This window comes from Oratosquilla oratoria, chromosome 34 (assembly GCF_046742065.1).
Source record: "Oratosquilla oratoria isolate Oo_2021 chromosome 34, ASM4674206v1, whole genome shotgun sequence".
NCBI lineage: Eukaryota > Metazoa > Arthropoda > Malacostraca > Stomatopoda > Squillidae > Oratosquilla > Oratosquilla oratoria.
In genome coordinates, this window is record NC_134810.1 from 36,370,290 (window position 1) to 36,387,789 (window position 17,500).

General features: G+C 39.8%; 1 protein-coding gene across 1 annotated transcript in view; it reads left to right on the plus strand.

The window, feature by feature from the left end:
* nau (myogenic-determination protein nautilus) overlaps window positions 1-17,500 on the plus strand; it is a 216,412-nt gene that overhangs the window by 27,284 nt on the left and 171,628 nt on the right. Inside the window, exon 2 of the mRNA XM_076173403.1 lies at window positions 10,743-10,940. Coding sequence (XP_076029518.1) covers window positions 10,743-10,940 — 198 coding nt within the window. The remainder of the gene's footprint in view (window positions 1-10,742; window positions 10,941-17,500) is intronic.

A 17,500-nucleotide genomic window follows, 5' to 3' on the forward strand; every position in this document is an offset into this window, starting at 1 on the left:
ACGGCGCGCCACTCACCCATCCCCGGAAGGAGACCCCGAGTGATTGGCAGTAATAAGTCTAATCCTCCTGATTGGAAGCGCCATATGGTAAAGATTATTTTACCGCTAAGCCACGGGGACGCTTGGCAAGCTGGTTAAAAGCGTCTGGGATTAACAGAATGAAATTTGCAGGAGTCCGCTGATCATTCTAGACATAATGGATAAGATAGCAGGGCAGAGCTCGTAGTAATAGATTTAACTGAACAAACTAAGAATTACGAAGGAAATAGGCAAGAACTGGTTTACAAATAGAGTGATTAACGACTGGAATAGACTTAGTAACCATGTAGTGAGCGCTGAAACTATCAGTTGTTTTAAGAAACGATTAGACAGCTTTATGGATGGGGATGACAGGTGGTAATGGACATGGACCTGCCTAGTGGTCATTTACAGTCTCCTTCATCCGTATGTTCTAAGGTTCTTATAATCCTTGACTCTTATAATACGTTGAAGCCCTATCAAGCGTCCTGGTGTAAGCTACAGGAAAACGTCACCGTATCGAAAAGGTTAATTAATCCTTAAGTGGCATCTGTTATTGAATTAAGTAAATTGAAGAATAGAAACGCCGTAAATAGAAGAAAACTTCCGTTTTGGAGTTTATCTCGCTCGCATTAAGCCCTCCTTACGTAACCACAACCTCATTATCGGTTACACAAGACCCACAATACAATGAAATATAGAAGGTATACAACCAAAATTGAAGAATTTGATTAAACATTTTTGCACCTCGCGCTTACCTGTCATCTGTTAGATGAAGGAAATCATCAACCCTAGGAAAAAATATGAGAGACATAATTGAGTTTTTTACACATTTTCAGTTCAATAACGATATCTGCAAGTCAGTAACCCGTTTAACTCTGAGCGTGGTAACCCCATCACCCTCGTAGAATTAAACCCCTTTTCCTTCCCTTTGACCTACAGGTTTTATCATCAAATTCAGGAGATTTTATTCAGTTAAGGAGAAACCTTGAACCAGGTGCGTGGGAAACTGAAGTGTAATCTCCTCAGTCCTGTAAGACACCAAGAGGGTTTATTCTAAAATTTGGATGGTAAGATGGAAATGAGCGTAGACCCTCGACCAAAAGGGATTCATTATTTTGCTTTGCAAAGTTTTTTTTCCCCTTCAGTTCACTGTGAACATTACAATCGCGAAACACAACTGAAGTGTTAATCGATATAAGCCTAAGTTCTGTTTAATCATTTTGCTACAAACTGGATTTATGTTAGCTGAATGAAATCCCCTGGCGACAGCAAGGGTTCAAACAGCCTATTAAAAAAATAACGTATCTATTCGGACATTGAACCTGGCCCAGCCATATGTTAGAACTATGTAAGTACATCTATTGTTGAAATTTACTAATATTACTTTGATTGAAAAAAGAGAATTATATTTGCATGGAGCTTTGATACGTACCATGACCCAGGTTTGTACATCCGCAGTAAAACTTTTCAGGGAATGTCGACTCGATTAAGTAGAACGAATCATATCCAGCGGAATGACGTTTTCACAGTGAATGATTGTGACAAATTGAGGAGGAATGGTATCACTCTGGAAAGGGAGTTATGCTCTCTATAACGGCAATGAACCTAAGTTGAAGAAAAGAAAACGCAACATTGGAGTAAACTGGTGCCACAGAGAGAGGATATGACGCCATGTTGAAAAGAAAACGGAACCTTGATATGGTTTAACGTCACAAACTCCCCCTTATCGGAAGGCTAGGGCGGTGCCCCTCACAGAGGACTTTGTAGCGTGGAATTTAATAAACCATGCCTTTGGTTCAACTTCGCCGGTGGCAGGGTTCGAACCGCCATTCCCTTGACCTTTACCGCAAGTAACGACGCCTTAACCCGCTCAGCCAGCTAGCTTCATAATGGAGCCAAACTGAAGAAAAATATATGTTAAATAGAGTGGCTGGCGTTAACCAGAATAAGAACATAAGAATGAAGGAGACTGCAAGAGACCATAAGGCCTACACTAGGCAGTTCAATGTCCGCACCATTTGTTACCTATATCAACAAAGTTATCTAATCTTCTTTTAAAAACAACCGATAGTTTCAGCGCTCAAGACATTGTTACTAAGTCTATTCCATTCGCTAACCACTCTGTTTGTAAACCAGTTCTTGCCTCTTGTTCTTATCAAAATGGCCACTGATCTTGAACGAATTCAAATGAAGTCATCTCGAAGGAAGAAGATAAAAAGAAAAAAAAGTGCCTCTTGCAGTCTTCCAACTGAGGATTATGCTTTTCTTAGGCAAAACGGTTTCACCTTTAGCAGAGCTGGGCGCGTTCCTCGGTGAGTTACTAGGTGCGTTCCTCTGTGTCCTGAGTAACCACCAACCAGTCAGGATACAGAGGAACGCATATAGGAACGTATTGAAGAACGCGCCCAGCACTGTGCCTACTGTAAACGGGTGTGAAGTCTTTGTGGAGAAGAGCGTTGCCTTTTATGGAATAATAACGTCTTATCACTTTCAACAAATTGATACTATACAAAGGATTACAAAGGCAGAGCATGCTGACTGGAGACCTTTTGGTCCATAAATAGGTCGGATGCGAAAACGATATATATATATAATAATGATAAATGAATAAAAATAAATAAAATTTATAATAATATAAATTTGTTCTAGAAGATAACAGACTCTTATTCAGCTCAACTGCGTCTGGTCTGCGCGCTGAGGTCCTGTCTTTTATGGAATAACAACGTCTTAGCACTTTCAACAACAAGATACTTTATTGACTATGTCGGAGAACATAACCAGTTTTTATTCGGCTCAACTACGTCCGACGAGCTGAGGAGGTTGACATTTCTACTATCGATATGACTCATCCGAGGAGACGTAACTCTGTCCCAAAGGGGTGTGACACTATCTTCAAGATTTTTTATCTATTTTTTTCTTATGGTGAAATGATACCTTTATCAGAAGAAACAAACATATAGCCATTTGGTCTTGCGACGCTCTGGTTACGTTGGCTAGATATTTTAAGACATCGAAAACTCGGAAAAAAGGGGCTTTAGATCAATCGAGACGTTATCATGCCTTTAGACCAGGGGTCCCCAAACTACGGCCCGCGGGCCGGGTCAGGCCCTCGAGATCAGTTCGCTCGGCTCGACGCCGCACTGTACATGTCAAAAAAAAAAAAAAAAAAAAAAAACTCTTCAGTAAATAGATATGTTTATTGTCTTTATTTTTTGTGTTTGTCTTTATCTTTTTCTTTGTGTAATAGTATGTTGGTTGTTTCATTTTTTGGTGTATTCACTGTATTGTATTGTATTGAACATAATGGCTATGTGGCCTAGGCTTGTCATTTTTTCAATTATCTGCTCCGCTGTAAAAAAAAAAAAAAAAAAAAATATATATATATATATATATATATATATATATGTATATATATATATATGTATATATATATATATATATATATATATATATATATATATATATATATATATATATATGTAGATAGATAGATATATTGGTACTCCTACTTTGGAGACTCCCTTAAACTGAATAAAATCGGCTGGCACTAGCCAGAATAAAGCCTGTAGAGAACATCTTCACGTCGCTTTATTCAAGAGAGTTCAGTGTTCTTGCTCTAGGACACCTTCTTGGAGTTCTCAAGACTTCTTAGAGATCCCGTGTCCATCTTGGTGTGGGGCTTTCATTGTCTAACACACAGTCTACACATATTTCAAAGAGTTAGGTGTTCCTATTCTAGGACGCCTTCTTGGAGTTCTCAAGACTTCTTAAAGATCCCGTGTCCATCTCAGTGTTCAAATATCTGAAAGAGTTAGGTGTTCCTGTTCTAGAACAGGTGGTGATGGATACGGATCTGCCTAGTGTAGGCCTTATGGTCTCTTGCAGTCTCCTTTATTCTTATGTTCTTCTGTAACGCCTTCCTGGAGTTCTCAAGACTTCTTAGAGATCCCGTGTCCATCTCGGCGTGGGTCTTTTATTGTCGAACACACATTATACACATGTCTCAGGCCCATAAATCTTTGGTATGAAAACTTTTTGCTTTTTTAAGATGCAGATCCTCCTTCTCTCCAGATGGCATCTTTCAGTTTCCCAGATGATGGCCCTCGTCTTCTCTTCCCTCCTCCTCCTCCTCCTCTTCCTCTCCACCACCTATGACGTCACTTGAATCGCGTCGCTCATGTCACTGACAATTCCATTATGACGTCACTCAGGGATTTGTATGACGTCACATGTCATGGTGCCCGTACTACGCGATGCTGTAAGCGTTGTACACGGGTATTCTTCATCTCTTTAGCTGTTCTTCCTCGATCCATTATGAATGTCATCGTGTCTTTGCGTGTGTGTGTGTGTGTGTGTGTGTGTGTGTGTGTGTGTGTGTGTGTGTGTGTGTGTGTGTGTGTGTGTGTGTGTGTGTGTGTGTGTGTGTGTGTGCACGCGAGTGTGTGTATGTATGTGTTTGTGTGTGTGTATGTGTGTGTGTTTTGTGTGCGTGTTTCTGTGTGTTTGTGTGCGCGTGTGTGTGTATTTACCTAGTCGTATCTTACAGAAGGGGAACTACGCTCGTGGTGCCACGTCTCTGTATCTCGCCATATCTAATTTGCTCTTAAATTCTTGTATTGTTTTTGCACACACACTATTGGTTCGTCTAGTATGTTCCATACATCCACCACTCTGCGCGCGCGCGCGTGTGTGTGTGTCTGTGTGTGTGTGTGTGTGTGTGTGTGTGTGTGTGTGTGTGTGTGTGTGTGTGTGTGTGTGTGTGTGTGTGTGTGTGTGTGTGTGTGTGTGTGTGTACGTGTGCGTGTGTGTGTGTGTATGTGTATGTGTGCGTGTGCGTGTGTGTGTGTGTGTGTGTGTGTGTGTGTGTGTGTGTGTGTGTGTGTGTGTGTGTGTGTGTGTGTGTGTGTGTGTGTGTGTGTGTGTGTGTGTGTGTGCGCGCGTGTGTGTTCAATTGATGTAACAATGAACCAGGCCTCCTGTGACGTATTTCACTGTCATTTGTTACATTAATTAAAAGCAGCATAAGCTGGTAAAATATCAGACTGTATACTGTTGCAATACACATATGCTGCTCTGAGCCCAATTACACAAAATAACAGCATTTGTAGTCATTCAGAATAAAAGTAATTAATTCTCTGTTCTGTTATGGTTTGAGGTATAATTCATAGCCCGTGAGTTGCCAATTGCATTTTATTTTCTCTGCTACATATGAAATATCCTTGTATCATTAATTTTCTATATCATTTATACACAAGTTGTAATCACTATGCAATATATCTTTTTTCTATGATGATGTCGTAAATTGTTAGGTTGTGTGGAACAGATAATAAATGAGGTTTGTTCAATGATATTGCAATTATGATAAACGTTAAAACTCTTGCTTTCATTATTTTTTCAAATGATGTGTCTTTAGCGTGTTGTGGGTGACAGTTCTTAAACATTAAATTTCAGTTAAAAATCATATTTCAGTTAAGTAAATAAAAACAGAATAAAATGGTGCTTCCTTATTCAGAGATGTTGAATCCAAGTCATATTTTTCAGTTATTCTTTTATGTTCAATTTCATTATGATAATCTGTCTTCCATTAACAGCGGATAGAATTGGATGTATACTGGACTATTCTTTTACATAACAAAACAATCTATAACGATGATTTTTTTTATTACTCACGAACAGTTTGAAATAACAATATACTACGACACACAAAAAAAAAATCTAGCATTATAGAATAAGACTTGGACAAAATATTGGATAAAAACATACAGACAAATATTGTACTCCGATAAAATGTAGAATGAGAGACTAGAAGGGTGGCATGAAACAAGCGACCCTGTAGAACCATTGGATGGTGAGGGTTTAAGTTCTGAGCGTGATGAGACGGGGTGTGGGCTGTGGTCATGATGACGAGTAAGCAAAGAACTTCCATCAGGATCCTTGTGGTTGCGGAGGCGTTGCAAATGGGTCTTGTTCATCTTTTTGGCTGTTCTTTGGAGATCCAATCTAAATGTCATTGTGTGTGTGTGTTTATGTGTATTTATACTTATGTTTGTGTATGTTTGTCTCTCTCTCTTTCTCTCTCTCTCTCTCTCTCACTCTGTGTGTGTGTGTGTGTGTGTGTGTGTGTGTGTGTGTGTGTGTGTGTGTGTGTGTGTGTGTGTGTGTGTGTGTGTGTGTGTGTGTGTATGTGTGTGTGTGTGTGTGTGTGTGTGTGTGTGTGTGTGTGTGTGTGTGTGTATGTGCATGTGTGTGTGTGTGTGTGTGTGTGTGTGTGTGTGTGTGTGTGTGTGTGTGTGTGTGTGTGTGTGTGTGTGTGTGTGTGTGTGTGTGTGTGTGTGTGTGTGTGTATTTGTGTGTGTATGGGTATATTTGCATATATATTCTGCACAGAGGAAGAGCAATTGTGATTCACCATTTTCCATCTGCAAATCATTGTATCACGAATTTATTTATAGATTTCAATTCAATTACTTCCTCTTTTAAGCTATTCCAAAAGTTGACATACCTTGATATCATTCAGACACTTTCTCTGTTTTCGTTGTCCTGAACAAAATAGTCATGTTATTTTTTTTTTCAAATGATATTTTTGCTAAGTTCAAGACCATTTTGTTTGTTGTTCTTTATATTCTTTTGGTGCTATTTGTATTTTTTTTTACACCACACCACTTGTGCATATTTCAGTCTGGGTCGGATCAGATCCTCTTTGAAATTCTAATCTTATGTTACTCAAAATTTTGTTTCGGCAAAAGTCTTCATAATGTACTTATTGAATGATACATTATCTGTGACTACCATTTACATGTCCCTGTCTTTATTCAATGTTGTAAGCGTTTCACAACCCATTGTTTAAACAATTAATAGTCGGATTGTACACTTTCAATAATTTTCATCTCTTCGAAAAGGAAAGTAATTTTTCACACTTAGCTTCAGTTGTAAATTTTACCTAGAATTTGTGGTAACAATTTGCAATCTTTTTCAGCTTGTTTTTTTATGGTCCTTGAATTGTCGACAAATACGCTTGTGTAGCTTGCCGTTCTTTCGATTGTGTTATTGACATAAACCAAGAACATTATGAATGGTAACACTGATCAATATGGTACTCCGTTAGTTATTTTCATTCTGATATTTCATCCTGTTCTGTAAACTGTTTTCATATATCTGTCTTTTGAGAAGTTTCTCATTTATTTAAGAGGGCTTCCTTTAAAATCTTGAATGTACTACAGTTTCCACAATAGTTGTATCTTTGATACCTTGACAGACCTTCTTTTCTATCTAGACGTGTGTGCGTATTTTTATGTATGTGTCTGTGCGTGCGTGCCTGCGTGCGTGCGTGTGTGTGTGTGTGTGTGTGTGTGTGTGTGTGTGTGTGTGTGTGTGTGTGTGTGTGTGTGTGTGTGTGTGTGTGTGTGTGTGTGTGTGTGTGTGTGTGTGTGTGTATGTGTGCGTGTGGGGGGGAGCGTGTGCGTGACTCACCATAGTAACCATGGACTTGTGATCAACATTTATTACCCTCCCGGAAGAGAGTTCAGAGCTCATGTGTGTGTGTGTGTGTGTGTGTGTGTGTGTGTGTGTGTGTGTGTGTGTGTGTGTACGTGTATGTATGTGTGTGTGTGTGTGTTTGTCCTTGCTCGTGTATATGTATGTATGTGTTTGTGTGTATGTTTTCTTGAGAACATATAAATGTTTCATTAGCATATGATACATCATCTGGAAGCAAAGCAAATTACTATAATGGCGACAAGGGAAATGATTAATAGACTGATGGCGGGACAAAAAAAAAACGAAAATAGAGAAAAGGAATAATAAAAAGAGAAGGATAATGGGAATAAGATATGGAGGACAAGAAGAGGAAGAGGAAGAGGAGGAGGAAGAGGAGTAAGAAGAATGAAGGCGAAAATAATAGAAAATAGAAAATAAGGAAGACTGAAGTAGGAGGAGGGAGAGGGAGACTCGGATATGAAAAAACAAGAGGAACAAAGAGGACAGATAGAGATGAGGAATGAGGAAAAAGAGGAAGAAAGAGAGAAGAGGATGAGAGGAATAAGAAGTATAAGGAGAAAGAAGAGGAGAAGGAGGAGAAAGAGTAGAAGTACAGGGAGGAAAAGGAGAAGGAGGAGGAGAGGGTGGAAAAGGAGAAGGAGGTGGAGGAGAAGGAGGAGAAAGGAGGAAAATGAGGAGGAGAAGGAGAAGGACGAGAAAAAGGAGAAGGAGGAGAAGGAGGTGAAGTAGGAGAAAGAGGAGAAGGAGGAAAAAGAGGAGAAAGAGGAGGAGGAGAAGGTAGAGAAAGAGGAGGAGGAAGATGAGGGGAGGGAAGAGAAGGAGGAGAAAGAGGAGAAGAAGGAGGAGAAGAAAGAGGAGGAGGGGAAGGAGAAGGAGGAGAATGAAGAGAAAGAGGAGGAGGAGGAGGAGGAGGAGGAGAAGGAAAGAAGAAGGAAAAGAAAAAGAAGGAGGAGAAAGAGGAGAAGGAGAAGGAGAAGGAGGAGAAGGAGAAGCAGGAGAAAGAAGAAAATGAGAAAGAGAAGGAAGAGGAGGCGGAGAAGAAGGAGAAGCAGAAGAAAGAAGAAAAGAAGAAAGAAGAGGAGGAGGAGGAGGAGGAGGAGGAGGAGGAGGAGGAGAAGGAGAAGGAAAAGGAAAACAAGAAGAGAAAGAGGAGGAGGAGGAGAAGAATGAGGAGGAGGAGGAGAAGGAGGAGGAGGAGTGGCTATACTATGACACTGTACATAAAGTGTCAGATGGCCTTGTCTCATTGTCTCCACTTTTTTATTGGACTCTGCTTCAGGGACAGTCCGCGCATACTTTTTGGATTCACACGCAAAATTCATGTCCCCGTGAAGATACTTCGACCCTCACAGCTGACTAAAGTCGTCTGGACCCACGAGTGTAACGCCAGGAGTGGATTTATTAATTGACCATTGATTTCGGGGAGGGGGGGGTCAATACGTGTGTTGATGTTGTCGTCTTTGTTCGACCGGGGATCTAAGAATAGTCTCCTCTTTTCCTTCTCTTGGAATTATTATCTTTGTTTAGAATCCTTGCTCCATCCCAATTTATGTTAGGTTGGTGTTCTGTGCTTGTACAGGGATCATGTTGTATCCATGTCTGACCACCCCGTTTGAGTTTCTCAATCCTTGTTATGAGGTTCCATTGATTCTCTCCTATACATTCTGTTTAGACTATGATGCATAATTCACAGGAGAGACGCAAAAGATTCATAATGACATGTACGTAAAAATATTCTCGTATACACAGGAAGGCGTGTTCAGCAAGTATCGTAAACATTGGCTAAATGTATGTGCAACTTTCCCAGGTGAACAGATGACAAAGTAGTAATCATTATAATGCATATATTAGTATCTAAATCTACATATACATCTGTATCAATCTATCTATCTATCTATCTATCTATCTATATATATATATATATATATATATATATATATATATATATATATATATATATATATATATATATAGATATGTGTGTGTGTGTGTGTGTGTGTGTGTGTGTGTGTGTGTGTGTGTGTGTGTGTGTGTGTGTGTGTTTGTGTGTGTGTGTGTGTGTGTGTGTGTGTGTGTGTGTGCGTGTGTGTGTGTGTGTCTCAGAGTATATATATATATAAAAAAACACAAACACAAATATATATATATATATATATATATATATATATATATATATATATATATATATACATACATATTGGAGCAGCGCGGCAAGATATTTTCTTTAAGTCATATTGAGTTATATGTTATAGCAAATTGGGCTCTGATGAGTTTTCGATGAAGATCTTTAAGTGTTCTGAAGACATGTGTAGCAGGGATAGGTAAAGAAAAGACAAATCACAAGTAGTAGTCATCTAATATGTGGAACAAGTAACAAGACGTTTTGCTATCTCAATTATAATTTTCAATTCATACACATACAATGAAAGTCAGGTTATAAATGTAAACACTGGGAGAGGGTACATATGAATACTGAGAGAGATCACATATACAGTATGGTGACCGTCACTGTGCCCTAAAACTGACAGAGGGTTACATATGAACACTGGGATAGGGTACATATGAACACTGGGAAAGGGTATATGTAGGTGACCATTACTGAGGTCTGAGCATCCATCGTGGCCAAAGTGTCTGTTCTTGAGATGGCTGGTTTGTGCCGCTGCTGGGACGTCTGGTTTGGCGGTTTCTGAAGAGTTTGAGGTTGGGGAGGATAGTGGGGCGCTTCCTGCTGGGAATGCAATGTGACCTGGCTGTATCTTATATGAAGGAATTCAAGGAGGGTGAGGTGGCGCTTGTCATTCTCTCTGTTGATGATTTTTGTATTCTTCTCTAAAAAGTATCTGCTGATTGGATTAATGTGGGTCTCCTGGAGGTGCTACTTAGGGCCTTCAGTGTTCAGATGGTACTTCAGACGTCTGAAAAGGTGATTGGTGGTGAGTCCGATGTAGGAATCTTGGGTCATACAGTCTTGTTGTTTGTTTCTCCCATTAGAGGGTTACTACCTCTCTCTGTTAGAGATGTCTTTAGAAGACTTGAAGATTTTCATCAAAAACTCATCAAAGCTCAATTTGCTGTGTGGTATTGTAATGAAAGAAATATATATTCCTTCGAATTTATCATAGACCTAACGATCACAAATATTTGACGAATCAGACCTTAGGTCACCACCTATCTTACCGCCGCATGGTTCTTCATTGTTGCTTTAACTTCCTCTCCTTCTGCAGGTGAACGAGGCCTTTGAGGTGCTCAAGAGACGCACTTGCAGTAACCCGAATCAGCGCATGCCTAAGGTCGAGATCCTCCGCAATGCCATCGAGTACATCGAATCCCTCGAGGACCTCCTCCACGGTTCGCAGTCCCCCTCGGCTATGGAGGAGGACCCGAACCGACCAAGTAGTATCTGCAGGACTTCCGACTACATGGTAAGTAATTCACATATTGCAAAGCATTATATTTGGTTTGTCGATGTCAGAGCATGAGGTTCTTTAACCTTAGCACTGTGCAACACTGAACAGACGTTCTACCTCACTGCAGACGGTTTTGGATGATGATGATGATGATGATGATGATGATGATGATGATGATGATGATGATGATGATGATGATGATGATGATGATGATGATGATGATGATGATGATGATGATGATGATGATGATGATCCTGATGGTGATGATGATGATGATGATGGTGACGTTGATGATGATGATGATGATGGTGATTTTGATGATGATGATGATGACGACGACGATATCAATAACTAATAACAACAACAACTACACTATCAATAATCATGAAGATTATGTTAAGAGCAACAATGACATTAATGACACTGAAGCTTCTCTGTAGACAGGATGGGGTGGGGACGCGAGCAATCCAAGTCATTTCCTTCTTCATCCGGTATATTACGTCATATGCTAGAGCACCAAAGACTGCTTAAGTCCACACAGATGATGACTGATACAACGTGGTTTCTTGAACATACACCAGAAAAAGAAAACGGTGAAGGACAGACATGAACATCTCGTCTTTGTTCCGGGACATTGGAACGTGAGGCGCCTCTGTGATCTTCTAAGGCCTCTCAATCAGCTTCCATTACTCTCCCCCCCCACACACTTTTTCACCTTACAGGGGGGGGGACACCATCACCCAGAGGTGGTTCACCTTCTCCGTGGACAAAGGCACAGTCTCACCCTCACACAAAACAGGAAGCAGTCACAAAAGACAGGGTTAAAGGTGTCACGATAAACTCTTTCGGTAAGATGACACAGTTAATATGTGTTTTTTTCTGGCTAGCGCTGCGCGATTTGATTCAGCTCGAGGTGTGCAATACCTGTAGGACTAGTGTGGTCTTAGCTTAGCGTATATGAGTATGCCTCCTGTTGTTATCTAATTTTTATGTACAGAAAATATCGTGTGGTGAAAATCTTATTCACTCGTCATTCGAATTTTTCTCTTTCTTTCTTACTTTCTTTCCCTCTTTGTTATTTTCATTCTTTCTTGATTTCCTTCTTACTTTCTTTCTTTCTTTCTTTCTTTATTTATATATTTATCTATTTATTATTTTATTTATTCATTTATTCTGGCTACCAACATTTAAGTTTATATTACCTCGACCTAATCCAACATTATTCCGTGATCATTCACTAACTGTTTCAGTTCTTTATCTTATATAAATTCTGAGTTGGTTGATTCAGAGACCGCATAGATTCTTTTGAATCTTAGCGTTTTTCGTGGCTTTCTATAAACCATGAAACCCCACAACCAAGAAATTTAATCCATTACTCGATGGCTTCGGCCACATCTATACCTATGCATTTATAGATTTATAGATTTATAGATGCATTTATTTATGTATTTTATTTGTTATTTATATTATTATAGTTTTTATTTGTTATTTTATTATTAATATTATTTTTTTTTTTTTTTTTTTTTTTTTTTTTTTATCCGACCTAGATATGGATCAAAAGGTCTCCTGTCGGCATGCTCCGCCTTTGAAATCCTTTGAAATCTAAGCGCCTCCTAGCGTAGGCTCGTCATTTTACTGTACTGAATGACACTTATGTTCTAGTCCACCCAGCCGGCCTATTTCATTCAGCTATCTGCGTCGCTTTTGGTGACGAGGAGGAAGAATTCCACAGATGTTCTTCTTGTAAGACTGACGAAAACATTACATTATTTTTTAGTTAACTTTATATAAGAGCGCATTTTAGTGGCTTCAGTCGCTGTAGACCAGACTTGATCGATATAGTGTCACTTGTTAAAGAAAAATATTTACATATCGGCGCTTAGGAACAAGTTTAGATCGAAATCGTCTTACAGAAATCCTGACACCATGTCCTCTCGAGCACATCAAGAGACAATATGTGTGTGAGGAGAGACAGAGAGAAAGAGAGGGAGATAGAGAGAAAGATGGAAAAAAGAGGGCGAGAGAGAAAGAGAGAGAGAGAGAGAGAGAGAGAGAGAGAGAGAGAGAGAGAGAGAGAGAGAGAGAGAGAGAGAGAGAGAGAGAGAGAGAGAGAGAGAGAATAGAGACAGACAGATAGACAGACATGCAGCCAGAGAGAAAGTGAAAGAGAAAGTTAGAAAGGAAATAAAAGATGTAGAGGCAAGGACAAAGACAGAGGCAAAGACAACGATAAAGACAAAAAACAGAGACAGATAGAGAAACAGACAGAGACAGACAGAGGGAGAGACAGAGGAAAAAGCAGAGACAGATGCAAAGAGAAAGGCAAAGGCAGGGTCAGATACAAAGACAGATACAGAGGCACAGTCACAGGCAAAGAGAGACAGACACACACACACATGTGTATGCGCGTGTATATGTACTTACTACCGGGCATCGTTTCTATGACGTCAGCAGTTTTCTTTTTTTATCTGGAAAGCTTGATCCATCATTAAGTATGTCGTGAATACCATTTTCGTAATCACTGTTATGATGGGTTGTGAGACTCATTAACTTATGATCGTATCACAAATTGCTAACATATGGAAACCGCCCACGAGCCGTACACAGATTGCCTCCTTACGAAATTCTCTTCGTTTTTCCTCTTGTCCTTCTTTGTCTTAGACTTCATCCTTTCTGTCCGTACTCTTTACTACTCCCTCTGAATTGTTTTAATCCTTTCTGTCCCCTTTCTCTTTCCAGATGAGTATTATAATTTTTTTTCTTTTCATCCACTCTTCCAGTGTCTACCCCTCCATACTGTTCTCTTCAAATGCATTTCATAAATATTTATCATAATGCTTTCCTCCTTTTTTATTCAAAACTTATCCTTATTATCCCTCTCATACCAATTCTTTGAAAATTCTTCTGTCTTCCTAACGACGTTTTTTTTTTTTTCATTTCCTCTTGGAATCCAGGTTTCCTGGAACAAGATCAAAGTCCAGAAGCTTGAGGAATTATTTCCAGTTAGTCTGAGAGTCTATGTGATAAGGACATCAAGATCTTGAAAATTCTACATACCTTATTAATATAGTAAGCCCATTAACAGTGGTGGGTCGCGTTATGAAGTTCCCTGCTGGATTGGCACGGCCCATAATGCCACAGAGTCGCTCATTCGGTATATGACTTTGTCAACATTTATGCAAAATCTGAATCGTCAAGTTATTCTATGGCTATGAAAGATGAACAATGGTACCAAAACTTCCCGGAGAATCACGTGTTATCGCATATATGACTTTGTATCAAACCAGCGATTGTACATACATACATACATATACCAAGGCCTTTTCCCCCTTCCAAGGGAGGTAGCCAAAAAGGGAAAGGCATAAAAACACTCCCACCCATTTCATCCCTAAATACACTCCACACCCCTCCCACCCTTCCTCTCATCTGAGCACCTCCTGGATGACGGGTCATCCCTGCACCCTGCCCACCGCCCTGGGTCAGAAGCAGTGTCGCAAGACACAGTACATCCACAGCAAGAAGAGAGAAGGAGTTTGAATGTGTTTGAGATGAGGTGTCTGAGAAGTATGGTGGGGGTTACTAGGCTAGATAGAGTGAGAAATGAGGAGGTGAGGAGGAGAACAGGGGTGAAAAAGGATTTGGGAGATAGGGTTGATGAAAGAATATTAGGATGGTTTGGACACATGGAAAGAATGAGTGAAGAAAGACTAGTAAAAGAGGTATGGAAGGCAGATGTGGAGGGAGTGAACATGAGGGGACGTCCTAGGATGAGGTGGATGGATGGGGTGAAGGGGGCTTTGGGGAAGAGGGGAATGTCTGTTGAGGAAGGAAGGGAGAGGACGGAAGACAGAGGTGAGTGGAGAATGGTTGTATATGGATGATGTTGTGACTGCATGAGGAGGAATGGGCGGGGGGATGGGGGGTGGGGTAGTATGTGTGAGTAATTTTTGACGCAGCCCGAAGGGATTTCTCCCCGTCCTCGCCTTATATGCAAAGGGGGACGGAGAGGGGGGGTCGCCGATTAAATGAAGCGGCCTTGCTGTGGATGAACCAGCGATTGTACCAGTATAATTTGTGAGCTTCAAATCTATATAACTGCATAAGGACGCGACACGCTTACCTGATGTTGATCCACAAGAGGCAATTCTCAATGAAAGAGACGAAGGTGATGCCCACAGAATCCGCTGATAGAACATGTCGATCAATCATGCCGAGAACTCTTAGCATAAGTATTAGAATCACTCGGGAGAAACTGTGGGGAATGGCCTCGGCATGTTGGTAAAGCAACGTTGCCCTGTCCTATGCTCGCCATTGATAATATAATCTGTTTATATACATAAGCAAACACACACATACACACAAACACACTCACACACACACGCGCCCGCGTCTCAAAAATCCATTAATATTCAGAAAAATACGAGCAATCACAAAAGATTGATTATGTATCTAATAAATATCTGTAAAAGAAATTACTACTAATTACAAGTTTTTATTCTTAGTATCAAGTGTATCAAACCGGGAGATAGACCCCGTAGACTTTTGGGTGAACGTCTGAAGATTCTTTTAGGAGACTGATCTTCTGAATCGTGTCAGTAAAATAGTTCTGAGGAAACCAGATGATATATTTGAATATGCATACAGTGAATCAGCAGATCACATTAAAATATGTAAGGATATTGATGGTGCAGATTTAGAAACTTGTAATTGTTTTTAAACAACATATATGATTTAACAGTCCTGTTTTGTAAGTATGTACGTGATATCATGCCAAGTTTTTTGTAATTCATATATAGATATATATATATATATACACATATATATATATACATACACACATACACACACACACACACACACACACACACACACACACACACACACACACACACACACACACACACACACACACACACACACACACATATATAGATATATATATATATATATATATATATATATATATATATATATACATGTATATATATATATATTATATATACATTTTATGAAGCAAAGACGATAATCAGTCGCTAAGGCAAAGGTTCGAGTCCTTGTGGTGGAGCTAATTTACATTTGTCACAATGACCCACAACTTGTCGGATTACTCGCCATAATAAAGACACGGTGAAATTAGAATAGAGACTGTGCTAGCCTGGTGCCGTCGAAGAACTACCAGGTCGTAGTCCAGGTCGTTCCTTTTGTACGGTCTGGCTGGCTCAATGGCTATCGTCTTTGCTTCATAATAAGCAGTCGCTAAGGCAAAGGTTCGAGTCCTTGCGGTGGAGGTAATTTCCATTTGTCACAATGACACACAACCATATATATATATATATATATATATATATATATATATATATATATATATATATATATATATATATATATATATATATATACGTGTGTGTTTGTGTATGTGTGTGTTTGTGTGTGTGTGTGTGTGTGTGTTTGTGTGTGTGTGTGTGTGTGTGTGTGTGCGTGCGTGTGTGTGTGGGTGTGTGTGTGTGTGTGTGTGTGTGTGTGTGTGTGTGTGTGTGTGTGTGTGTGTGTGTGTGTGTGTGTGTGTGTGTGTGTGTTTGTCGATGGATGCATGGCTGTGTGCATCCATATTCGTATGTGCTGATGTATGCATGCTTCTGTGCGCCGCTTATGTTTGAGCTGAGACTAGATTTTATGTTTTGTATATTTTTCTGTATGTTTATATGAACGGTTGTGCCTTTATGCGAATTAGTACGCATGTACTCTTGTGGACATTTACATCTAACTAGTGATATATCACATTAACGTAGAAATATATTTTATCCTTTTTTTACATAATTATTATTGTCTACAGCTATCATTTTTATTGTTACAAACTTTTTGTTAGTAGTGCATTAAGTTCCACTGAAAGAAAATAAGTAATTTTGGTTTTTCATTTGTTAGCTTTGGGCATCCGCTCTAGTACATACTGGTATACGCTTCACATTTTAAACGTGTGTTTGTTGCGAGTGCCTGTGGAATTCGTTTTGCATTTGCGCGCGTGCAAGCACCATATACAATGATCTATTGGGCCGGGGGTCGTCACAGGAAGGGAAAGTCTGGGAGCGAAAACATTTGCTCTGATTTTAATCACCTTAATGACAGTTGCAGCACTAATTGCAATACCATCAGCGCTTGCGAGACGAATGGGTTCCCCAGTCTTCGGTTGGGTCGACACCAGATGATTTAGTTCAGCTTAATGTCCCAGTATGGGGTATTAGTTGAATAAGTTTTATACGGTTAGGGACGTAAGTGAGATCCATACGGATCTGAGTCACGTAGGATTTTTTTTTTTTTTTTTAAGATAAATCTTCGTTCAAAGGATACTGCTGAGTACTTTTAGGTTTTACCTCCTCTTGCTTTCTATCTTCTACTTTACTTAGAACTTTCCTTTTGTCACATGATATGTCTCCTTTCGGACATAAGATTGTTCTCAAGGACAGAAGCGCTGATTCTTGCAGACGAAATTATAAGTGTTTCACTAGAGGGCGACCTCTGGACTGGAGAGATAGCGTCTGCCTCACTCAATCCTTTCAGTGAAGGATGACGTATGTTGG